The sequence below is a fragment of the Falco naumanni genome, chromosome 3 (genome assembly GCF_017639655.2).
Source record: "Falco naumanni isolate bFalNau1 chromosome 3, bFalNau1.pat, whole genome shotgun sequence".
NCBI classification, from domain to species: Eukaryota; Metazoa; Chordata; class Aves; order Falconiformes; family Falconidae; genus Falco; species Falco naumanni.
The window spans coordinates 25,948,728-25,974,193 of NC_054056.1; the positions used below are offsets into that span (position 1 = coordinate 25,948,728).

The following is a 25,466-nucleotide window of genomic DNA, read 5'->3' on the forward strand; positions in this document are numbered from 1 at the left end:
AGCATAGGGCTTCTTGTCATGCTGCTGTTATCAAAGATGTTAGGGGCATAGGCATGACTTCTGCATACAATAGATGGGTTTAGGTTACTTGGGGGCCTAGGTAAAGTCACTTTTGTTTTGCTTATTTTGTTTGGACTAGCTCACCACAGACATTTAAGTACTTAAATCCCACTCATACTAACAGGAATTAGGAACCCACCTGTCTCCAAGATCTAGAGTTTAATTTCATTTTTAAAGCAACATAAGCACTTAAGAGCATGCATAGGTGCCTGCCTCAGCTGCAACGATTGTGGAGAACCCTTATCTTCTACTGTTCCCATTTTCTTGGCAAGTGGCCTTTTTATTTTGCCTTTTGGTCTAGACATTACAGTAGTGGAAACTGTCTTAATTTTAAGTTCATTTTTCCACAGCAGATTTGGACATAGCTTGTGTTTGACAAGAAACAGGACTGCTAAAGCTATAATTTGCAGTTCTAGAAACAGAAGTGCATAGCATGACAAAAATTGTATATTTTTTTTTCTCTATAGGGATGAGGCCCATTCTTGCCTTTCTATTTTTGTATTCATTTTAAAAACACTTCATTCACAGTCAGAGTGGATTAGCCTGTCTGGAAAAGGAAGAGTAATAAGAATAAGTTTACAGGAATGCCATCAGTGCATCGGAAGGCCTTTCATAAGCAGGCCTCATTCACAGCAAAGTTGAAAGTTTTAGCAATACGGTGGATCATTTGATGACAACAAACCATAGAAAATCCTGAAGCATCCTAGGAGTAAGTCTCAACTCCTCCAATGAATGTCCTGCTTAGTTGAGGGCAGGAGGAGGAAAATACAGACCACGAAAATTCAATGATTCTCTTTCAAAGGAATTTTTTGACCAAAACTCTTAAGTATAAAACAACTGGAAGCATGCAGTGTTTTAACATGCAGCTTCCAGTAGGTAGGGTCATGAATATCCTTGTCCTATGGACTTTACATCCAGATAAAATGCTTAGGGTAATAAACCAATTTTTACTGTTATAAAAGAGCCTATTTTACAAGCAGATATCTTCTCTTTTTTTCCTCTCTCCTTGCTTACACTGCTTTATCTCGTTTGCAGCCCAACTGCACAGAAACTGCACAAGCCAATCTCTCATATGATTAAGAACACAGTTAAAGTTGTATTTCAATCTGAGACTAAGCGTAATAACTAACTACTTAAAGTACACCTGCACCCTCCCTCCCTCTCCCTTCTCCAGGGGTATGCTTCCCTAGAAAACATCAGCTTGCCAAAATCAAGCTGTTCCGGGGGTTTGTTGACTTCTGGCTGCTGCCTTGTGGTATGGAGAAGACCCTGACCAGAACTGGCAGAGCCTCCTCTGCTCCCCTGGAAGCATCTCTGATTCACAAGCAACTTGCGGTCTCTCCCCCCACCAGCTCGCTGAGGGCTGGCAGGAAGCTGGGCACACGAGTTCCCAAGCTTGGGTTTTTTTTTGGTAAGCTGGACTCTTAAGAGCACCCCAAGTTGTTGCTGCTATGTAGTATCCCAGGTGGTGACACTAAAGTGACAGAGAAGGGTGGCTTTCCCTTCTATGGAGAATTTTTGGAGAGACTTGGGAGAAGAAGAGCATGTCCTGGTTCAGCTAAGTTCTAGATTTAAAAAAAAAAATATTAAAAAATCATACTTCCCCAAAGCTGAAGACATCAGACAGAAATAAGCTGGTGACAATACTGAGGTCCTGTGTCTGCACAGCTATGGTCTCTTGACAGTCTAGTTGTGAATGTTTCCTCAGAGCTGTACAGAGAAGGGTTAAATTTGGGAGGAGGATGGTGTGGTGGTTTTTTTTTTTAAGGAAGCTTTGTCTGGGAGAAGACTGCTCGCAAATGCCAGAAGATGGAAAACTAAGAACTCGAAACACACATCTCAGGATTCTTTCTTTCCATTTTTTTTTTCTTTCCCTTCTCCTCTGCTCCTTCAATTCTTAAGCATTCAACATCTGATCTCCTTTCATTAAGTTTTTAATTGCTTGCCTGAAGGAAAGAGGTTAGGTTTTCCATCTGCTTTTTGATTTTGATGTACTGTGGTTTAATCACAGTGAGATCATATTTACTCTAAGGCTATTGTTTGCATGCTTTATTTTTTCCTCCCTCCCAACCCCCAGCCCCAGCTGATGTCACAGAAGGCACACAGCCCTGGGACGGATTTGAAAAGGCCTTTTAAAGTCATGGAACTAGATCACACCCTTCCTTGGGTGGGGGGAAAGGAAACCGGTTACAAGGGTAAAACATACATAGAAAACTTTGTGAGTTAGGTGTGGTGGAATTTCCCAAAATATTAATAGGTCTTGAAGGTAAGTCAGGGGATGTGGTTTGCATTCCCAGAAAGAGCAGAGAAAGTGGTATTTCAGCACTCCTGTAAAACCCCGCTAACTCAGAGGGCAGGGGAATAAGCTCAAGATCAGGATATATCTCAGGAAATCACTGCTCTACTTCGCTGCAAATGTTACTGTCACAAACCATATCAGTCTTCTGTGATGCTCCAAAACAGGGTGGGTGGTCTGACAGCACAGAAGCAGTGGGCATTAATCTCGGGGTGTTCCCCAGGGCTGAGCGAGTGAGCATTACCTCAGATGTGCCCTTTGCTAGCGTAGCGATGACCTGTTGCGTCTCAAGGCACAGGCTGCAAACAGAAGGTTGCTATGTAGTAAAAGGGAGTTGCCACTTCTGTCAGACTTCCCCTACACGCTTCTGAGCACCTCAGAGGTTTTACATGATTCAAAGGGTGTTTGTCATCCAATACATCCATCCTTCACAGCATCAGAAACAGAAGCGGGTAAGTCAGCTCTCCTTATTTAACATCTGACCTCAAATTCTGTTTCTGCGATTACCTTTGTAGTGCCCAGGAAATCAGAGCAGCACACCCCTGCATCTATGTTCTCTAACTTCTCTAACTAAAATAAAGCAAAACCAGCCCAGCCAAAACTCAATCAAGAGACAAACAAACAGAGCCTGGTTTATTGTCCTTCTAGGCAATGCAGAGTTACCGTTTTGTTACTCTTAACGGACACAGAGCCAGAATACTTCCTTTTCAACTCATTTGTCCAGTTTGAAACGTCAGGCACTTCATAGTGATGCACTCGGTGCAGAACAATGAAGTATTTTATTCACACAGGCCAAAGCTTCAGTTAAGATCTCTAACCTTCATTTTCACATTTTTCCTTTTTTACTTCCCTCCCAGCCTTTTCTACCCTCCTTATTCCTTCTTTTGGATTCACACATTTAGATTCTCTTCCAAGTTGCAGGTTCACTGCCACATCTCGGTGTCACAAAGCACTTTGCTGACTGCCTAAAAAAAATAATGGCTACACAAATATCTTGCACTTGCTTAAAATAGAACAGCTCTGCTGAAACAAGAGATGTTCTTAGGCCGGAGAGCCTTCAGTCTCTCGCATGTTTACATTAAGTTTGAATACAAGTTTTGGGTGAACTGATGGACCACAGCAGCATCTTGAGCAGGAGTGTGAAGTGCCTGGGCCCTGCCTGGTCTGCTCACTGCCTGCCTGCCACCTGAGCTGGATGGAGTGCTGTACCTGCCAAAACTGAGAGTAAATATATCCAAAGCATGACAGCCATAAGGCCTACTTCATCTTATCCAAGTACAATTCAGTAAGAAGGGGACATTCCCATTTTTCATCCTTAACTTTCTGTGTAATGGTCATGCTACAAAACAACCCCAGGCAGAACAAACTGAAATTCAGACCTTTCGGGCCAGACAGAGGGGCTGGGACAGCTAGAACACCAAAATAAGGCACTTGCCTTTCTCCCCTGCAGACCCAAGATTTTCCACATCACAACCTCCAGGCATTTTGGCGTATTTGAGCGTGACTGACTGCCTCTGTTCCGGAGATGCATAGGGCTAGAGTGCAAGGATACTCAGGGTGGACGAAGACCTGTCCTCCTTAGGGCTCTGCTGAGGCTGTTAACTCTCATTAGCTGTAAAGCCAAACTTCCAAATCTGCACATGGAAAACAGCCTTAATTTCCATCCAGCAGGACCTGCAGTTATTTGGGCTAGCAATGCTTGACCAGAAAAGTATCTGCACTAAAAGAAAATTTGGTGGAAGAAAGCAAGAAAGCGCCTGAAAATTGGAACTGGGGGCTTTGTCTGTAAGCGTGAACTGAAACATTACCATGGCGAGCATTTACAACCAGGCTCCCTCTTTTGTCGTTAGCTGAGAGCCGGGGAAGCTCACAGTTCCCAGCGAGCAGACCCGGAGCCTGAACGAGATGCCAAGGGCCTGGCAGAGTCCTCCTGCCAAAGCTGCAGTTAACTGCAACACCTTGGCTGTGCAGCAAGCTTTTCTACACGCTGTGGTAGCACTTCCTGCCACCTCTGCTTCGCTATCGACTTAAGATAAATACTAAGTGCCTGCACACAGCTTGCTGCTGGTAATTAGCAGTTACAGGTCTGCACACACGTAGGGGCTGTTACGGCCAAGCAACAAGGCATCATTTTATAGTTCATTTCCCATGTTGGCACCCACATGGACATACCTAAGAACATGCCGGTGCATCTTGGTGTGTGACAAAAAGCGCTGCCTGCTTCCAGGTTTGAGGAGACCAGCAACACACATTATTCAAGGTTGCGTGTCTTATTCAGTGACCTCTGTCAACTTGTATTAAGTAGACTTCATGAAAAGATGCTTATTATAGATACACCTGTTACCTACTGTGCCTCGATAGTTTCTTGCGTTGTAAACACCATGCAATAAATTCTTTATTTCAGGGGCAGTGACAGTGAGAAGCAGAGAAGGTGCTAAAAAGCGCCGATGTTAAACTGTCCAGTGACTCTTGCACTGAAGCCCTTATGTCAGAAGGCGCAGAGCACAAACTTGCCTATCTTCTGCCAGTACTGCTTGTAGTCAAAACTGTTTCTCAGAATAAAACTCATTCTTTACTGGGTTTTCAGATCAGTTCTTCAGTCTCACAGGCAAATCATTACTATTAGACCTACTGCAACCATACATGGGTATATAAATGCTTAAGCTTGCTTTTGAATGGCAGTGATTAGTTTTAAAGAAACCTAAAAGATGGGGGAATCGATACTGAAAATTATTATGTGATGGATAATTAAGAGTGAGCCAACCAAAATGAAGCTACTGGTTAGAGCACAGACACTCCTTTGGGGTGTCTCCCCCCACCTTTCCTTCCTTTGTTCCTCTCTTCCTTCCTTCTCCTGAGCTAGCTAAACGTAGAAAAGCTGTTTGGCATTTTAAGAAACAGTTTGTCCAATAATAGACGAAAAGGGTCCCACCCTTTTTCATTTAAAAGCAGAGGTGATTTCCCTAGTTCTGTTTGCACATAAAACTCTACATATAGGAAGCAATATTTAAAAACAAGACAAAGCAGAACAAAACAACGTGTCCCACCAGCCAAGCACAGCGCAGGGATCAGTCTCCACAAGCCTGTGTGCTCTGGAACATCCTCATGTGGCACTTTCGTGGAAGCGACTGAAATTCTTCAAGCTAATGGTTGGTTGAACCTTTTCCTCGAGCGTTCATTCATTGCAGAGCTGGCCGAGGAGTCAAGTCGGCAGCCCTGCGCTAGGAGCTTGGCACCGCGACACTCAGCCCTTAAAGAGTCCATTGTATTTAACCTCATAGCATGTCATTTATTATTCCTGTGTTTGCTTCCATGGCTGTGGGCACCTCACACGCTCTTGTTACCCACGTCACTGCATGTGTTCACACTAATAGAAAGTAGATATTTCCACCACTCTTTAACTCTTCTGCCATTCAGCCTCATCAACAAACAACCTTTTCATCCTCCAAACCACAAATTACAGAATTCTACCAGATCCCTTCACTGCAGGGAAGGCAAACCAAAATAGATCATATTCTTCAAAGTATTTTCACGTGTCTTTATTCAACTGCAGGCATGTTAACCATCAGATGCAGTAGGCTAAGGAGAGGTTAGACACACCTTTGACTGTTCAATGATAGACCTCATTTATGCATCTGAATTTGGCTTGTAATTCCTTCAGCATCTAAGAAGAAAAATAGTTTACAGAGGGTTTTGAGGTTTTGTTGTTTAGGTTCTGCAAGTAGAACAGCTGACAGCTTTCAGGGCAGCAACAAAGTCTGGTGAGCCTCTTCCTGCAGCATGTTCCAGCTACAGTCCCCAGGCAGCAGTCATTAGGGTCAGGCTCCCTTTCACTTTGACTTGATGACAATTGGGATAGCACTTGATTTAGCAGACTACTAAAAAACTTCATTTTATTCAGTGATTTTACAGAAGGTGCTTTCTACTGCACTCAAAGAGTCCAAGGTTAAGAGGAATTTAAGCTTCTTGAGAACAAATATTTTCTTTTTGTTTTGCCTGTATAGAGTACAAACACAGTGGGGGCCTGACCCTGGCTTCCACTTCCAAACATCCCAGTATTGCTAGCAAGGCTTGAGGATACAAAAGCTGAACTGAACCTTTCCAGTCAACCGTTAGTTGTAGAGAAGCACTAATGGAAGTAATGGCTGCTATAATACAGAGGTCTCAGGATGATAGAGCTGTGTATTTACCTATATATTTTTTTTCTCTTTGTATTAGAAATAAAGGGACACCTGTGCAACTTGCCAGCTGTGAAAAACTAGCTTCAAGACAAGTTTCTCAGCAGCCCTCTCTATTGACAATTTGCTTAGGAAATGGTCAAGTTTATTTGTGTAGCACTTAGTCATACAAAAAGGTCACTGCTGTTGCCTTACCTTCTTATATCAGACGTGTTAGTGCTTATTCGGTGCCTATTTCACAGACAGGTGAGTGACAGATCCTTGCCTCTAAGAGCAAGTCCAGTTAATTCCAGATAACCCTCCCCAGTCTCTGAGCTGGTGAGACCAGTGATGGGGAGTGTTCTGAGATGCAGGCTGTGATGCCCACAGCATCCAAAAATTATTTGCATTTGTCAAATCAATCCAGATACAGCCCACAAGTGTTCAGGGTGTCTTTGATTAGGACTTCTTTTTGTGTGTGTAAAAGTAGGGACTACAGTCTTGATCACCACAGCAGGTCAAAGGTGCTCTGTGGTTTTCAAAAGCTTTCCTGATGACATTCTGTGGTGATAATTTCTTTTTTCTGAAGACTGACTCTGCTGACTAATGAAAGCAACTGTGATAGTGTTCCTGAAGCTCATATTAAGAAATCCTGTGAAGGAAGAATGAAATCAGGGAAATGCTCAAAACACAGGTTTGCTTAGCAGGAACAGTGGCTGTGTTGCTGGCAACAAGCAGCAGGCTTAGGATTTCTGGTCCCAGTTCTTATTTGCAGGAATATTTTGCCAGCTTCAGTACTCCATCAGTGGCTGATGCTGGTGGCATGGGCCATTTAAAAGGCCTTGAGGATATTGCTGTGAAACAAGTGGCAACCAATTAGTATAATTCACATACTGGTGCCTGAGTTAACACTGACAACGAGAATCTGAAGCCGTTTGCAGCAAAGAAGTTCTTGAAGCATATCCAGAAAGTATTAACATGCTGCATGCCAGGTGGTGAGAAGGTCACTGGGACAGAGATAATGAGCAACTGGAAAAAAAATTCACATGGGAACTTTTATCTGCTCTAATTCTACCAGTTTTCCAGCTTTGTTCTGAGAATTGCTTTGCTACAGAAGCTAATCGAGCTTTTCAAATACCTTTAATCACTAAAGTATGGAAGAATAAGCGTTTATCTTTGATTTAGCCTGCTTGTTCAGTGCCCCCGCCCCGCCCCCCCAACCTTCCTCCTTTGTTAAATAATACTCTCTGCAAAAGCTTCCTTTAAACAGTCAGTTGCACAGCCTGAGCTAGTCACATTAGTAGATTTATCCTGTGCAAGACAAACTAGAAAGAAATGTAGAAAGGTAAGAGATTAACTTGAATATTCAGACTGGGCAGGAACTTATCTTTTCTGAGTTCTTTCGACTCAGTTGAGCAGCCAAGTCAACATGGCAAGAGCACAGATACAGTGTTCAAGACGACACCACTGTTTTTTGACCATGCTAAAGAATAGTTTTACAGTTCTGCCAAGGCACGGACAAAATTGCTCCCTGCTTTATCTCTATTTGCATTTCTGAGTGTTGTTGACTGATGAGCTGAGTAGCTGTACAGAGAGAATGGTGGGCCCCAGTGCTGCTGTTTACATGGGAGTTTAAAATGGCAATCCTACTTTTCCAAGCCAAACTTGATTTATGCTGGCCTCACTAATGATACCGATGAAAGGCAAAGCCAGTGTTTCTCATACATTTGAAAGCTGATCCCCCATTCAGAGAAGAGAAAACTGATCTCGCGCACCCCATTTCAACACTACGTCTTGGGAAAAGCATATTCTTCTACCTTTTATGTGACATCTGAGCTGACCCTTCCTCCATCCACCAGTCAGCCCCTTCATACAGCCTCCCAGCTGTATACTACACTTACGAAAAGTTGAACTAAGCAAGGTCAAATGGAAGCCTGCTGTTTTGATGAAGCACAGAGATGATGCAAAAACATCAGTGCTTGTCAATGGGGAAAGATACAAGTGGGGGATAAAATAAAAAGTTTTGATATGTCCAAGAAGGAGAATAAACACGACAGATGAAAACACTAAACCGAACTTGATGCTATCCCTTTAACAGAGGGAAGATAAGTCGTCAAGACAGCTGCATATCCTATCTTAGGGTGGATTAGCACCATTTCGGTTTGTGTACACCATTCAAATGCTTCAGCTAGAACACTCCAGACCCAGGGCTTCCTGTGTTTTTTTTCAAGTGCTTACGATTAGTTTATAACTGTCTCTGCTGACTGCCTTCACCAAAAAGCAGGCAGGCATGGAACAGTTGTTGCCAATGCATTTGGAAATATCACCAGAGCCAAGAAATTAAGCGTTCACTGCCTTTGTGAGGGGTCCAAGAATGTCAGTGCAGACAGCTTGCCTACTTTCCATTGAATACCGACACCTGGCCAGTTACTCAGACCTGCATGTGCCATGTGGACCTGCAAAGGGAGCTGGTTCAGTCCCTGAGAGTCAGACCACAATCATACATCAATTCAGAGCTGGCTTAAAACTTCTTAGTAGAGGTACTGCCGGTAGCATAGCTACAACAAAACAGAGGTCAGGGCAGGCTGCAAAGCCTGCCTGAAACAGTAGGCAAATGCTTGGGAGTAGATCCGTGTGGTGAAGTTCCCTGTATTATTACTGCTCCACTGACATAGTCAAGCAAAATGAATGTAAGTGTGCTTGAGGTACGTTGGCACAGCTCAAAGGCACTTGACTGCTTTTAGACTCCTCCCAAGTTGCATGCAGATGCACTCTATGGTAATGTTTGGAACCTAAATTCTTAACGCTCTTTAACGTAAGGACAAGCCCACACATATTGCTACAGCTTTCCCCACAGCAAAGGCATGACTCCATCTGGGGTCACTGGACACCTTTTTAAAAAACGTTCTCTTCAAGATCTCTCTACAGAGAGGGGGACTCTGGGGAACCTTTTCCTTTGAGGTTTTTTGGTTGTTTTGGAGTTTTTTTTGGTGATGGTGGTTTTGAGGCAGTGGGGGGAAGAAGCTTTTTGCCCATTAAGCCAGTGCTGTGCTGCACCACACCACTAAGGAAGTTCACAGAAAGAATGAGAAGGCAGAGCACTACATACCAATGTGAGCATCATAGTTCAAAACCCGTGACATTTTGTCAATTTTTAGTTTTGCCTGGTTTTTCTCACCAGGTGATCTACAGATCCCTGACTTTAAAGGAGCCTACAGGTGACAGCTAAGACAAGCCAGCTCACCGCCTTCACACTTATGGGATCTGCACCTCTAGCAGAAAGTCTTTGGGGACCCTGAAAAACGTAAAAAATGTTTGGAAACAACTGCTCTGGATTATGTCCCTGAGAGCCTTATTCAGGTTTTATTTTAAGTATCAGCTGGCTGTAGCAGCACACAGCACAGTTACAGGGAAGTCAATGTCAAGTGATGAAGGTACAAGCTCCCATTCACAGGAATAGCATCTCAATGCCAAGAGCAGAGCTCTCCTGACTCCCTGTCTGTTCAGGTGACTAGACCATAAAGAGCTCCTACCTGACCTAGCATTACTGGAAGACTTCTCTCTAGCAGTGTTGCTAACACAAGCCTCTCATTTTTCCTGTGTAGGGCAGAGAAATCCTGTGCTGCATTGCTTTCCCATGTTATTTTGATTTCCTGTACTCTTTTCAAAATAAGTTCTTATTTCTCTCCACTTAGAATGTGAAGTTTTAGAAGATTCTAGTATGTTTGTTCATGTGTTTTTCTTGCCCTTCTTTCTCCACAGAATCTTATGGCAAGAGCCCTGTATGATAACGTCCCTGAATGTGCAGAAGAGTTGGCCTTCCGCAAAGGAGACATTTTGACGGTGATAGAACAGAACACTGAAGGTCTTGAAGGATGGTGGCTCTGCTCCTTGCATGGCCGGCAAGGCATCGTTCCAGGCAACCGTGTGAAACTCCTGATAGGTCCAGTGGTACAGGACAGTCCTTCTGGCCAGGATATGTCCAATTCAGGACTGATGCATCAATCCTTCAACCAGCAAAAGATCTACCAAGTGCCAAGCTCACATGCCTCAGCACGTGATCCTGTCTACCAAGTGCCACCTTCCCATCCGAATCAGGGAATTTACCAAATACCCACCGGTCATGGCCTCGTGCGACAAGATATTTACCAAGTGCCACCTTCCATGCAGAGATGTATTGATGGTTCAGCTCTGACTAACAAGGTGTGTGTGCATTTGCTTTTATGCCATAGCTCCAAAGCAGCTCACTTGTGCTGAGCACCAGTAAAGTAGTTAATGTCCAGTGATAGCCTATGATAGGAAGGATCGGTGTATATTTGCCTGTGGGAGGCAAATAAAAGCCCAGTTCTTAACTGCTTAATTTGCCACAAAGATACACAGCAGAGGATTTTGGAGCTGCGCTTCCGCAGGATCTAAAGATGAGGGAGAGTACGTGAGCTTGTGTCCTCACAGGCTCCCCAAGGAAGCTGAAGCACGTTTTGCCTATGGCACTCTTGCATTATAGGCTCAAAGAGAGCTGCTGCAGTAAGATTAACTCTCCCACAAATTAACATCATCTGCCCAAGTAATTTTTGTTTAATTAAAAATGATGTACTGCCTTGCTGGAGAAGTCCCAGTGGGTCTAAACTACAAAGAAAACAGTGATTGATGAGACAAGGGCCATACTTGGAAGTCCGAGGGTGCAAGAGGATGATGATAGTGAGGGATGTTTTTAAATACTGAACCTGAAGTTTATAAGGGTGCACTTGATGGTTGTCTCCAGCTAAATTTCTTGATTGCACCATGGAGCTGTTGCAGCTCCCACTTTCATCGCTGCAGCAGCTGCTAACTCCCAAGGCTCCCATGAGAGGCACTGCATTATGTGGGTCCCTTATTCCTGCTGACCCTCTCAGGCTCTCCCCATCTCCTGTCACTCCCTCATTGTACCTTCATGGGGTACCAGCCAGGTACCCCAATGGCTGCAAAGGGTTAAGGAAGGTACCCAAGGGAGGAAGGAGATTCTCCTTGTCTTCCAGATCCCTTATTGCTAAGCCAAAGAGAACCTCCTACGTTCCCTCCATTCCTTGCTCAACAGCTCCAGATGCTAGCATCCTCCTTACCTTTAGAGATTAAGGCATGGTATTTATCTGCAAGTTATGTGAGCAGATGATGTCTCTGTCAAGAAGTTCCTGAGCAGTTTAAACTTTCATCACCTAATTTAGATCAACAAGACAGGCTGTTTCAGATTTTTCCCCCACTTCACCCCCAACTAAGCCTTTTTCATATCAGGCCTTTGGAAGGCATCTACTAATGCTTTTATTTCCTTGTTACAATTTCATTTTCCTTGGTAAAAATTGATTTCTTTTTCTTCCTCCTGAGCAAGAGAAAGAGACCTGTGAAATCATACTAAGTCAGGTTATAAAGAGGTTTGTTTGCTCAGCTTTTCCACAATGAAATTTTGTGGGGTATGCAAAAAGATAAAGTGAGAAAATTGCACTTGCTGCTCATGTAGAGATAGGAGTTTTGTTAGAGCAGTTATGCAGGTTTTCTGAGAAATATTACATCTTTTCTCTCCATTTCTCCTTTCCCTACAGACTAGATACAGTGAAATCTTTTTCAGGGGCAATATAGTTTACCTATCCACAGCAGCATTTAGATATCCTCCAAGGTAGTTTATGGGCACCTGGTGAACAGCCTTTTGATGGTACAGCACAGAAGAGATCCCACTTTACTGTACATTGCATGAAACATTACAGCGCTGCGGCAGAGGTGCCACAGGAGCTGCACTGAAGTCTGTTGGGAAGCCCAAGCTAACAGCTTGGAGTGTTATGTACTTTAATTTTAGAACCTGACCTACCTAAATGACCACTGGCATAGTTAGTGTAATGCAAGTGTGTATGTGTACCCTGCACAATTTAAGCCTGAAAGGAAAGCATTCTCCAACTGCATGTGAAGTCTGTTCTCTCTGAAATAGGACATTCTACATAGACTTGGTTGCTACAGGGACTGTTAAAACCCTAGATAAATTAAACCAAATATTTCAGAGTCTCAGTGTAAGTGCAAACTTCTGTTGAGATGCAAAAATCAGAAGCATTAAAGCATCTATTTTCTCCAAGTTTCTGCCTGGAAATTTTTCAACAAGCTTGAATATGATTTTTTCTGAATTCAGGTCACTTTCTTTAGAAAATCAAGAGCCTTTATTTGGCTGACTTGTTTCATTTTAATTCCTTGCAACCTATGAAAGGCCAGCTATGCTGTATAAAAACAAATGGCTACATTGCCAACTACAAAATAAACATGCACATTTATAAATCATTTTACCCTCAGCTAAGTAGCTACTGATATGCTTGGCACTAGCCAATTCTTGCTACTTAGGGTAGGATCATTTTAATCCCGACTTTAAATTTATTTAGCTTAAGAGCCCTGAGTCTCAGCAACTGTCTCGCTAGTGGCAGGCATGCTAGATGGCAAACCTCATGGCAATGGCTTGCTTCGGCAAGGGGCAGACATGCCTCTACTCCCTTGGAATTGCTAGTCCTACACTTTTAAAAATAGCTCATTGGGATTGAAACCCTAGTAGACAAGAGAAGTGTAGGGTTGTTAGTAAAGGAGGAGTCTGATGCAAAACATACTCCCTTCTTTGTCATCCTAACCTTGCAAGACTGCTTTTTACTGCTACAGCTGCAACTATCTGCTTATGCCTTTGTGAAAGAAAAGCCTAATTAAGAGGAAGCACTTCAGCACTCATCTCCTTTGTCGGAGGAAACAGTCCGTCCTCCAGATTCTCCTCCTCTAGGAATCATTAAAAGCAATCCTTAGTACAAAGGAAAGCTGGAAATCTTGAAGATTTGATTTTGAGAATCTTTGCTTTGACTTCCAGAATGATTAATCTCTTCTCAGACTTGTGACACCTGTGCCAGTGGCTTAAGTGAGCCACTCTGCCTTCTCCCATCAGCAGAAACAGCTGGTTAGCAAGCTCTGCATTTCACCAGTTTTCAGGCTGTGGAAGGGGTTTGCAGTGAGGATATCCTATACGCAAGCCTTCTCCTTTCCCATAGCAGTAGCTAGAGAAGGCTGTGTCCTCTAGACACTATTCTAAGCAGGACCAGCAGCAGTTTCTGACCTATCCATTTCTGCACGCATTTGCCTGTTTTCTTTGTGCAAATTGTGGTTTGGCTGTGATACGAGTTTTACAGGCAGAGCTTAGGAACCACTGTCAGGCAGGAATTGCCTAGCCTTAAGGAACAGTAAATCAACAGCATGCATGTTGTAAAGCTGTGCTGAGGTAACTCATCTTGTTAGCCAGAAAGGCAAAGCAAGTCAAAAAGGAGTCCTGAGGCAGGTAATTATAGTGATTAATTGATTCTGGCCAAGCAAGCTGTTGACAACAGAGCTGTATCAGCTCCTTATATCACATAGAAATACCACCTTCTAAAACACACCCTATAAACAAAACCGATAACAAGGGATGGTTTAAAATTAGTCTTGGTTAGCCCCAAGCTTTTATAGCTCTTCTGCAAGTCTAGTCACTGAACAGCTACACCCCTAAGTGTGAAGAGAGTCTGAGGAGCATAAAGATACAAAAGCTGTATCTTAGAATTTTTTCCTTCTTTGTGCTCTGCCTTCAAACTTACTCTCTTTTGCTGCAGCCAGCAAAGAGAAGGAACCTTCAGACAAATCTGACATTCAGGAGACCTGGGGTTTTTATCCTTGCCAGACTGCTGCATAGTCTTGAATAGTGTTTTTGCACCTCAGCAATCTCACCTGCAAAATATGTGGGGTAATTATAAGAGGAACTTGTTCTGTACAGACTGCTTCGAGAACACACTTTGAGAAAGATGCTGTCAAAGCACAAAGTCTCTTTTGCATCTGTGTTTAATTATTAGTTTACACATGAGCTTTAAACAGGGAAGGCTACACATAAAAAAAAGTCACTACCGTAATTTAAACACGCTTTTTCTGGTGCAGTGTTACCCCTAACTGTAAACACACTTTTTCTGGTGCAGTGTTACCCCTAACTGATCTGTTGTGCACTCCCTATTATCCTGGAAATAGCATTGGCCAAAACACGCAAAGGAAACATTTCCTTGTTGAAATACAGTTTTGACAAATTCTGAAGGCTTTCTGTAGGAATCAGTAGCTTTCCAGAGAACTTTAGATCAAGGGAAATTGGCACAAAAAAAAGAATATAAGGCTGATGCACCACAGCTGTTTGAGCAGGGAAGAGGCTGCACTGTAGGGGTTACCAGCCCTGAACTGCAGCTCTCACAAGGCATGGACTAAGTCAGGCAAATAGAGATTAATGCCAACTTGGAACATATCAGCTTTTTTGTTTGTTGTTCTGTTTAAACTAGAACTTTACAGTTCAGGAAACACTCAAGCTTTATCCACCTTTTAAAAGTGGATAAAGCAGAACAGGGAAGGAACTCATGTCCACATGTGAACATCTCTGGCCCATTTCCAAGTATAAACATGCCCTTGACAGATCAAGGGTTTCACACCCCACCATCCTGCTATCTCCACCTTTTTCAAGGGTTCACTGTGTTCAGCAGGAGGTTTGGGTAAGCCACAGCCAAGGGAACAGACCTTGTTTCCTGGTCCTTATTTTAGAGTCGTGTTGGGTGAATCCATGAGAAGTGGAGACACCACCCCACAAGCAGCACCACCCTGACAGTTCTGGCACAGACTTCAGTAGCAGGAGCCAGTTAGCCACGTTATGACGTTTTTCCTTCCAATTAAAAAAGTGCTGTCTTAGCCGGGAGGAAAAAAACTGCTATATAAAACATTTGTTCCAGAAATAAGCCTGCTTTCACATTATTAACTTTTTTCTTGCCTATTTTCACATTTATGAAGTGAGACCTACATTAAGCATAGTAAGGAGTTGTGTGGCAGGTATATTTTGTCATCAGAAAGACCACAAGCATATCTAGTATTCTGTAGTTTGCTGGCAAGATGTATCTATATTACAAGATTGAATGATGTCCCCGTTTACCCTCAAGTCTGAAATACCACAGCTTCCTGTGAAATGGTTTACTCAAATGACCCAGCCAGTCATCTTACAGTCCCTCGTTTCTTCTGCTTTCACATTAGTAACAAAACATCACTTCAATGTTAAAGTGCTGAACCCACAGCAAATTTGCTGAGTGGAGCAGGGGCAGTAACACATACCTCAGCACTCAATGCTCTGTTTCACAAAGTGCACTCTAAAGGATGAAGTTCTCTCAAATTCAATGCAAACTCAATGGTAAAAATGGCACACAGGCTTTTACTTAGGCTTGAGAGTTCCACTTGTAACTTTCTGGCTTTTCTTCTATTAATGTCACACATTTTGCTGATAAAGAGCCTGTGCAGTTAATCTGTCCTCCTGATCTGATCTCTGTGAAAACCACAGAGTGAAGAAACCCTCATCCACAAGACAGAGTAAGCAGCAGTTGGTCACTGATGCTATGTGTAGAGAAGTATTTTAAGAAAAAGACTGCATTTTATTAGGCTGAGTAAACATATGAGCTCAACATTACTCCCCGTTTCTTCCTAAGCGTGGGGCTCTTTTTAATCAGTTCTATTTGTAGACCAGAGGCATGCATTTTTTTTCCCTTTAGTATCTGAAAAAAGGCAAGTCCTGCAATCTCATCCAATAACTGAGGTCCCTTGGGACACAAACCCGCCTGCACAGGGACAAGTGCAGGATCAAACCTTAGCTAAAAAAAATATAAAAAGAAAAACACAATTTTATGAGCTCTTTTTGTGGTGGTTAGAAACCTAACCAGACCTTTGGTTACATCTGGAAGCCCACTAACCAAGCGTTGATTTTGGGTAATCTAAGTTTCCCTGTAAGGACTAAAACCTAAACACAGCAGCATTTTACAAAAATACAAGTGGAAAACCGATTATTCAGAGAGTGAATTTCATCGTAAGGAGGAAGCATGGTTTCTGGAGATAGGAAATGAATAGATGAAGACAGGTTGCTGACAGAAAACAGTTCTATTGCAATCTAAAGGCTTTACAGGTGTTCAGTGATTTTGTAGACATTTTGTTTTGGAGGAAGACTGATTAGCGTCAGAATATCATCACTCCACATGTCTGGCATGAAACATCTCAATTGTTCTTTTCAAAATAGCAGTGCTAATATTTCATCCATTTTTTCAAAAAAATGAATCTAAATCTTTCTACCAAAACAGATTGTTAGAATGGAATCAAAGTGAAATGAATGTAGTTAAGTTCTTAAGAGACAGAAACATTCCGTAAGAGTCCATCCCTAATCCTTAAAAGAAACTAACCTATTCCCATAGGGTCTCATCAGAACATTTTATATTCACAACCAGTCCTGACTAAGGTCTGGGATAATTATTATATAGATGCAACAGACAGTTAAGGATGGAGTTTATATCTGTTTAAAAGGTGTCTATACCTTCCACAAACTTGCCAAAGCAAGCTATTCTAATCTAAACACCAGTTAATGGGAGCACTTGTCTGTACAGCTGCCTTGAGGAAGCCATACAAAAATGGAGCTAAAATACAGCTTGTGAGCCAGACAGCCTCTATAAATCAAATTAAGTTGAGCTTCTTCCTGATGGAAGGTTTTCTTAGCCTACTTCTCTCAGCAAGATGGTTGCCAACCTAAAGGCTTTAGGGACACTTCCATTGGTTTCTGCCCAAGTGTACCTCTGAGGACAGTCTTGTGGAATTGAAACTCTTTGGCAGTACTTTATCTCAACCATATTTTTTTTTTACCCACTGGGAATTGCCAGTCACCAAAACTGGAACTGTTGACAGGGAAGGATCTGTTCTGAGAAATGTCTTAAAGGAAGAAATAAAATACTTGACAGGAAACAAGTAGTCATGGAAATACCATACTTCAGCAAATCCCAAATGAAGTTTTATTCCCCTCCAGCCCCTAGCATTCCATCTAGAAATTCAGCGTAGAAGGGAAAAAAATAACTGAAATAAGATGAAGCTCCTCAAAGGAATTAAAACAAGTTGTTTGGAGTGAACAAACTGATTTATTGTTTGTGAGACCTTAGGATTTCATGTCATTCACAACAGTAAGACCACAGTGTTCTACCTGTCCCAGCACCTCATCTTCACATCCTTTTCTTCGTTTCCTCTCCTCCTTCAAACTGGCCCTAAGTTCAGGCTTCTGTCTTTGAGAAGTCATAGTATTACTGGCATAGAAAACAAATGCGTATTTGCCAAATGGTTCTTAATGTGACAACCTTTTTAAAATGGGAAGACTAGACAGACTGGGACAGCCAAAGCAAGATGCTGCTTTAAATATTTACTACAGGCCAGACACCAAAACACTTTGAGTTTCGCCACACACTTTCATTAATTAAAACTCCAGCTCAAATTTAAGCACAGGTTTCCAGAGAATGCTTTAGCAGTTACACCTATTTCTCCACTAGAACTTAGCACACAGTAATCTGGGGGTTTTCTTTCTCTGTAAGAGCCATCCACAGACATTTATTTCAAAGCCCATGCCTGTTCTATCACCAGTACGGTAACACAGCAGCTCTTTAGTCCTGTTGGCCCATCCATGCAGAAATGGGGATCTCATTGTCTGTCTAAAAAGAAGGGACAGCGCTGGTAAAACTCGTAACAAGAGTATTGGGCAAGTATCCTCTTTCACACTTCTCTTATACCCATTATTATGAAATTATCAGGATTTCTATTTTGCTCATCTCTTATTCTCTTCCTCTCCTCTCAAAAATGGGAGATCCTCAGAAATGTTAGTTTGGCTCCTTTTAATCTCATTTCGTAAGCAAGAATGACTCCACCAGAAGCTAGGAAATACCCCTTCTGAGTCAGCCTTGCAATTCAAGGCCAGCCAGCACCAAGCCTGTTCCACTGAAGCAAGCAGAAACATTGCTCATAACACAACTAGCAGAAAGCCCTAGAGTTGGTACGAGAGAGAGCAGGACCAGGTCACAAAAACATCATAAAACAAAGCAAAAAAATCCCCAGTCAAGTCTTGTCAGTGACAAAGTTGTTGAGGGTTTTTGTGCCTTGTACTGCTCATTCAGTAAGGTCTGCAGAGAGACAGACCTTTGTATCTGCAGTTAGTCTGTGATCGTGAACACCAGCAGCAAGCAAAAACTCGACACTATAACCCAAAGCAACATCTGACGCAAGTCAGCAGCATTCCCCTACACTTAATACAGCCCTCATGTGAATCAGAGCTTAGGTCATTTATGTAACTCCATAGATTAAAAAAAATATTTGGAGAGACAAAATATAGGAGAAACAAAACTGAAAAATAGTGTAATTAACCTGCTTTTGTGTGCCAATCAATGGAAAAGGTCACAGCAGAAGTTAAAGAGTCAGAATTAGGCTAGTTGCAAAGCAGTTGGCTATGGCTATACCATTATCACCAGCAGCTGATGGTTTGAATCAAGGCCAGCTCATGACTTCACATTTTGTGTTTTAAATCAGTTTCACAACTTCAGCTGTACATCTTCAAGACTCACAACCCAGAACTTGCATAAATCTGGTTGAAATAATATGTCTTCAAAAGGAGAAAAGTGAAACACCCATTTTCATTGTTGTCATTTGCATTACAGTATCACAGGCATTTTTTAAGACTGGGCATCTACTGGTGAGGCACTACAGAGCCACATTTAAATCCCTGAGCCTGCAATGTTAAGCATTTTTAATTTAACACACATGAATCAGCAACATCTGGACACACTTTAGCCCTAAGAGCATGTTCACTTTCAGGAGAAAAGCAGATCTTCGTAAGCATAGGAGAAAATAAGCAGGTATATCTTGAAGATGAAAGCAACATCAGGAAATAAATCAGTTCTGTATCAGGGTAGTAATTGTCACATTTCCTTTTCTTCACGTATCTAAATCTTCTTCTCAGAAAATTCACTGGGGAACACCCAATCAAAGGCAAGTGGTAGTATCACCGTGTGTGTTCATACCACGTTTCTTTCCACCACACAGAGGTGATAACTCACTCAACCCAGGAAAGAAAATGCAGTCATTTCTGCTGATTTCCTCTTACCTTGCAGAAATGTTTGGGCTCATTGCTAGACACAACTCACAGTGGCAGCTACAAGCCTGGTAGAGGCATTTCTTCTAACGCACAAGCTTCTTCCCCGCTCTTTCAGCCTGTGAGCTTTGATCGAAAGCTCCTCAATGGTTCAGTTGTGGCAGAAAATATTCCAATGTGACAGTTTATAGTGGCCCAGTGTTGATACATTATTTAGGTTAAAGCATTACCATTTCATAATCCTAAGACCTAGATCAGCCTACAAATACATTTATGAGTGAATATCTGTAACACATGTGAGAATGAAACCCCAACCTTTACTCACTGACAGCTGAAAAACATTGTGTGTCATCATATATAGAAAATAAAGAAGTTGGGGCTACTGCATCATAAGAACATTTTTGCTCTTTTTTTTTTTACAGTAGGCAGTACCAAGTGATACAATAGGTATTACTGCCAGAAAATTCATTATCAGTTATTGGGAATCTTAACGCAGCTTGCAAGAGACAGAGAGGACACCCTACATGCTCTCTGTAAAAAGGACAGGGTTTTAGCCAGCTAGCTAGGTTCTTTCAAATACCCAGATTACCTTAGAAACTCCGTTCTTTAACACAACCTTCTTGCTGTTCAACTTTGCCACAGGGACTTTCCCAAGGAAAAATCATTTAAGGAGACGTACCTGGCTTTCTTAAATACATACAGCAAAACAGAATGGCCAAGAGGAGCTCACAGCCTGATCTTGCATTGTTCAGTGGCTCCAAGAGAGCAGGAATTACATTCTTCCCCTTAATTCCTCTCTCTTACAATCTCCCCATATTTTCTTTAACTATGTGATTTTTCTTACAAGCCTAAGAAAGCCCAGGTAGCTGTTACATATCCACCCAAGAGGCTTAGGAACAGGATTTCAACCACTAGAGCTTTGTATTAAACTTACAGAAATACTTCACAACAGAAAACAAACATGCTCTTTTTCCCTTTACTTACATTTTGAGTCATTTTTCCACATATTCACAGTTTATTAACAGCCCCATTTTATACCCCACCACTTGGCCTCCTCCAGGGCAGGACCCTTCCCAGGGTAAGGTACAGCTGGTTTTAATAGATACGGGGGCTGACAGCTGAGATTAGCAGCAGCTGGTGGCAATAGCTCATCAACTGCTGAGAGTTACCATGGGGTGAAGAGGGGAGCATAATGGGAGGAGATATATTTTAATACAATTCTTCATCCAGATTTAAAATGAATACGTGAAATTTCACCTCATGTGCCTCTTCTTTTCTACCTCCAAAAAGAACTGATCTATTTTAAAAGTCGTCAGCAGACATTCTTGGGGTTAAGAGACCGTGCTGGGAAATAGCAAGCTGCCCTTTTCAGCTCCCCTGTGTGCCTGTGGTTTGGGTGAGGTGAGGTGTTGCGGAGGTGCAGCAAACCTCAGCTTCAGTTCTCCCACCTCCCACCATCATTCTGCATCTCAGGTATTGCTGCTTATGGGAACAGTCCAAATTCTGCCCTCCAAGGTGCTGCTATGAATTCAGAGTAACTCTGTTGGCTTCAGTAGGTTTATTTGCTATTTTTCCTTGTTAAACAATGTAAACTACGCTGCTGTGCGTCTGCCGTAAGCATGAGAACTGATTTATTTATTGCTGCCTGGGTTAGGAATGTTCTCTACTGCAGCCTAACATCCATTTTAATCCTGGAAGGAATAGAATGAGTTGGGGTTTTTTTCCTTGTATTTAAGGAAGAGGGATTTAATGAACCACAGGACTGGATGTTTTGCAAAGTACATGCACATTCAGCTCTTTTTCTTGGTTAGTAACATGCCATTGCATGGAAAAGACCCAAGTAATTGCTTTTGGAAGAGTATGGTCTTTAGCAAGAACAGAACAAACTTTCTGCACAGTTGTCTTTCTTTTGCGGTACTGGAAGTTTGAAGTAGGCTCATTACATGTTTTGCCAGAGCCAAACCTGGTCCCGGTTAGTTACCCTGCATGGATTAAGTGGTTAACAATGTTTTGAGAATGTTCAGCTAGATAATTTGTGGGAACACCATCTGTTTCCCTCAACGCATAAACAAGGAAAATTGCTGGTTTGAAATGCAGGATTATTTAAACTTAGATGACCACAGGCATTCTTAAAAGAGAACAGGTAAAAGGAGGAAAAATCTTCGCAAGGCCTGAATTTCAGTGACATTTGTTAGGAAATAAACTCTGAAGTACCAGATAGAGCTTCTATCCCTGTTCCAGAAGTGAGAGAAGAGGACCTTTTCTTTTGCAGCCACCTCCTTCCTTCTGAAGTCCATCTTCAAAATTAAACCGCCATCAAACATTCAAAACCATAAAAAACGGTCGAACAATGCACTGAAAGGGCTGAGCATCTCATTCAGAAGCAGCAAGTTCATTCAATGTGTTTATGGATGAAGATCCAAAATCAAAAGTTACTTCTGAAAATACTGGGTTTGGTACTTCTCTTAATTCACCTACTCTGCTACCTCCCTCTTTCTCATGCAGAAGCAGCAGTGCAGCCACATGTCCTGGCTCACATGACCTATGAGGAGACATGAGACATGTCTTGGAGACATGAGAATCAGAACAAAGCTCCACAGTTTCACTTTGTGAAGTAGCGTGGATATTGTTTGAATTACTGTTACACAACGTTCGCTCAGGAAAGGTTTTGGCGATGAGCTGCTGCTGTTCTGAATGGACTAGGAACAAGCAGTTCACAGGCACGTTTAACCTAGGGAGGACTGTTGGAAGAGGAGTAGAGGTACAGCAGGAAATGTTCTGGTACTCACTGCAGACCAGATCAGCATTTGCAGAAGATTTTATGTGAAATCGCTCAGAACATGTTGTTACTAGATAATAATCCTCCACGCAGGGAAATATACCTGAGTCACTGGGAGGAAAAATTGTCTTTCATGTTAACAACAGCTTGGTTGTTGCTGGGTTTCTTAAAGTTTTATTTTCTGTCTTCTGTATAGCTTTTTCACAAGCCTAGAAAGGAGCCGACATAGAAGCCTCTGATGCATTTTTATTTGGAAAATAAATGCCACCTTAAGTAGAGTGCACCACTAAGCACAGCGCTGCAGGCAGCTCAGGTCTCCTGCCTGCCGTCACCCTACAGGCAGGCTGTACCCGTGAATACCCAGAATCAGGCACCTCGTGGTTTAGCCTCTCGCTTCCTTTGACAACAGCCAGAAGCACTCAGGGCAGGGGCTTGTTTCACCTAAATAAAGGAGTGACTCTGCCTGACCGCTCCTTTGGGTTAGTCAAGTATGGGAAAGAGAGCAAGTGTCAAGATACGTGATAGCAGAAGCCCTGCAGCTCTGGGTGAGACGGGCCGCCTTCATCTGGCCGGTCTGGCTTGAGTGTAGTTATTCAGGATTGTATAATGGCACAGTATATAAGCAGCCCTGCAGCACTGTAAACCTTTCCTATATCATCTGGTGTGTCAGTCTCTTGTGAAAAATGGGAAAGGTCTCTAAGGATGAGCTACAAGAATAATCACAGCTGCATGATACTCCTGTACGCAGAGCGAGGGAGGATCTCTCTGTAAATACTGAGCGTGAGCGTAGCTTCTCCACGTATGTCCTGGTCTCCACAGCGTAAGGATATCATCTGCTTTGCCAGCAGAGCTTCTTTTTACAAAAGCAAAACACCGTGTTTACCTGTAACAACCACAGCAAGTGCTTTTACTTGTGTGTGCTTAGGAATGTGATTTAGTGGTGGGTTTGGCAGTGTTAGGTTTAGGGTTGGCTCGATGATCTTCAAGGTCCTTTCCAGCCTTCTGTGATTCTATGCCTTATTCTCTGCGCTGCTCGGCTGAGCTCCCTTTTTTATATTGGAAGCCTGTGACTTTTCTTTGAGTTTGCTCTTGGCAATTAATTCTCTGAGCAAGGAGAGGGTGGTGGTGTCTTGTATCCTGAACGCGTTTAGGCATGAGATGGGTAGGACAGTTAAGGCTGAGCCCGTGGAAAGGCGCTTCTCTAAAGTGCTGTGCAAACCTCGGAGAACTGAGGTGCCATAAAGCTGCTGCAGAGGTGCCATACATTGCCTCCATGGGCAGGACTGCAAGAAGCATCACACATCTGAGGCCTGGAAGAGATGTGGTCAAATTTTATTCCTGCTCTGGGTTTACGATAAGAGTTCAGCTTCTGAAGTAGACCACAGCTGAGCAAGGGTTTCAAGCAAAAATTTCAGAACAAGGGACCAATACCTGCCTTTTGGAGCCTGCCTCCTGCTTTGTTCTGCTAGGCAGTGGGGAAAGCCGAGCCAAACTGCAGGGGTGCAACTGGTGGGGGGGTCTCTGGCTGCCTGCCATGGACAGACTGGGGTTTTTTCCTCTGGAGTGGTCAAGCAGTTTCCTGGCATATTAGCAAGCAGCCTAGTGCCACAGTGTTCACAGTAGCAGAAGGGATCACGGAGACGGGCTACCCAGGAAACAGCCCTGCGTGTTTACTGTGCATTGGCTGTTCTCCCGCAGGATCATTTTTAAACACCCAGTGACTCATTATTAAAGCAACGCTATGATGGTAATTTTGAAGTCCCTGGAAGTCTGAGTAAACATTGCCTAAAACCAAATCTTTCTGTTCCTGGCTTGGGTGGAAAGCGTTTGACTGGCAGCACCCAACTGAAAGAAAAAAAGGGGGAAAAAAAAAAAAGGGGGCAAAAAATAGACAGCTAGTCTGATCACCAGCCCTCACCGGCAGAAAAAGCATGAGGAAGCAATGTTGATACAGGTTAGCAGTTTCTCAGGCAAATAAAATAATCCCAGTATTGCATGAGAGTGGCCTGGGAGGAGTAATGTCTGGAGCGATCCATTATGGGAAGCTTCTTCCAGTAATTTAAGGGAGAACTTTCTGAAAGTTGTGTCTGTAGGTACCTTTTACAGTGCAGTAGGTGACTCTGTGGGAGAGAAACAGTCTGTCATAAATTCGATACCTTTTTAGATTCTTTTTAAGAAACTCTTGTATGTAAGCCCTGTTAACCGCACACCCAATTCAGCAGGAGTTCTCTCATGGGCAGCGAAGTGACCCAGCACTCTGGAGACCATAGAGCTTCCAGTTCCTTCCTCTGATGCTAATTCAAGGAAAAGCAGCTGCAAAACCCACTGGTTCCCCACCTGCCAGGCTGAATGGCCTTCCTTCACCTGGGGCAGTGGCCACACCACCTTGGGCTGCTCCCAGTCGGTCAGGCGTGTACTGCATACTGGTACGGCAGTCACCCCAGGGGGAAAATCCAGTGGTGGCACAGGGACAGAGATTACACAGCAATATTTGGTACGAGAAGAAAAGCCTGTGTTGTTACCATAGTGGAGAGGGGGTAGCAGGTTAGCATCAGGGGCTTTCCCTGCAGACCTCAGTCAAGCAAAGCTCCCTGTGGAATCTGGCCGGGATACTAGCATTCCTTACAGCAAACACTTACAGGATCTTTACTGAGCATTTGGGCAGAAACTCTGTTGTATGTCATACATACATTTCCAAAGACAGTTAGGGAGCTGTCATACAGAATTCTCCCCATACGAGTACAGAGCTACATCTTGTACAGGCCTCTGTAATTTGACATTTTATGCCTTTGTGTTACAGTATTTCTATTTTTTTGTTAGAGCTAAATAGCACCAGCAGAGGTTAAGATGTCAGCATTTCCACTGTAAACCCAGCTCTTTCTTGAGGTTAGGTAACATTTGTTTTATACCACACTATACTGAAATTCTGCCATGCAGATGCTGTCCAAGACACGAGGCATTTTACCAAGGTTTATTTGAAGTCATTATGGTAGTTAATGGTGTAGAAAATGTCAAAAAATGAAAATTCTAAGTTGGGGGGGGGGGGCGTTTCTTTCACAGGCTGTTCTTGCATTATATACTTCCAAGAATGGCTTAATGTTTCCTATCTCTTAGCCACTAATATAGACGAACCAAGCTGAACGTCCCGCTTTGGAAGGGTTAAGCATAGCTTTTCTATGTAAAGAATTCCCAGAGCCACAGCTC

The 25,466-nt window shown here is 42.8% G+C and overlaps 1 protein-coding gene across 2 annotated transcripts in view; it reads left to right on the top strand.

Annotated features, from left to right (window-relative positions):
* Nucleotides 1-25,466, top strand: part of NEDD9 (neural precursor cell expressed, developmentally down-regulated 9) — a 73,542-nt gene that overhangs the window by 41,330 nt on the left and 6,746 nt on the right. For both annotated transcript variants that reach the window (XM_040586597.1, XM_040586596.1), the window contains exon 2: nt 10,276-10,716. In XM_040586597.1, the coding sequence (XP_040442531.1) occupies nt 10,276-10,716 (441 nt within the window). The remainder of the gene's footprint in view (nt 1-10,275; nt 10,717-25,466) is intronic.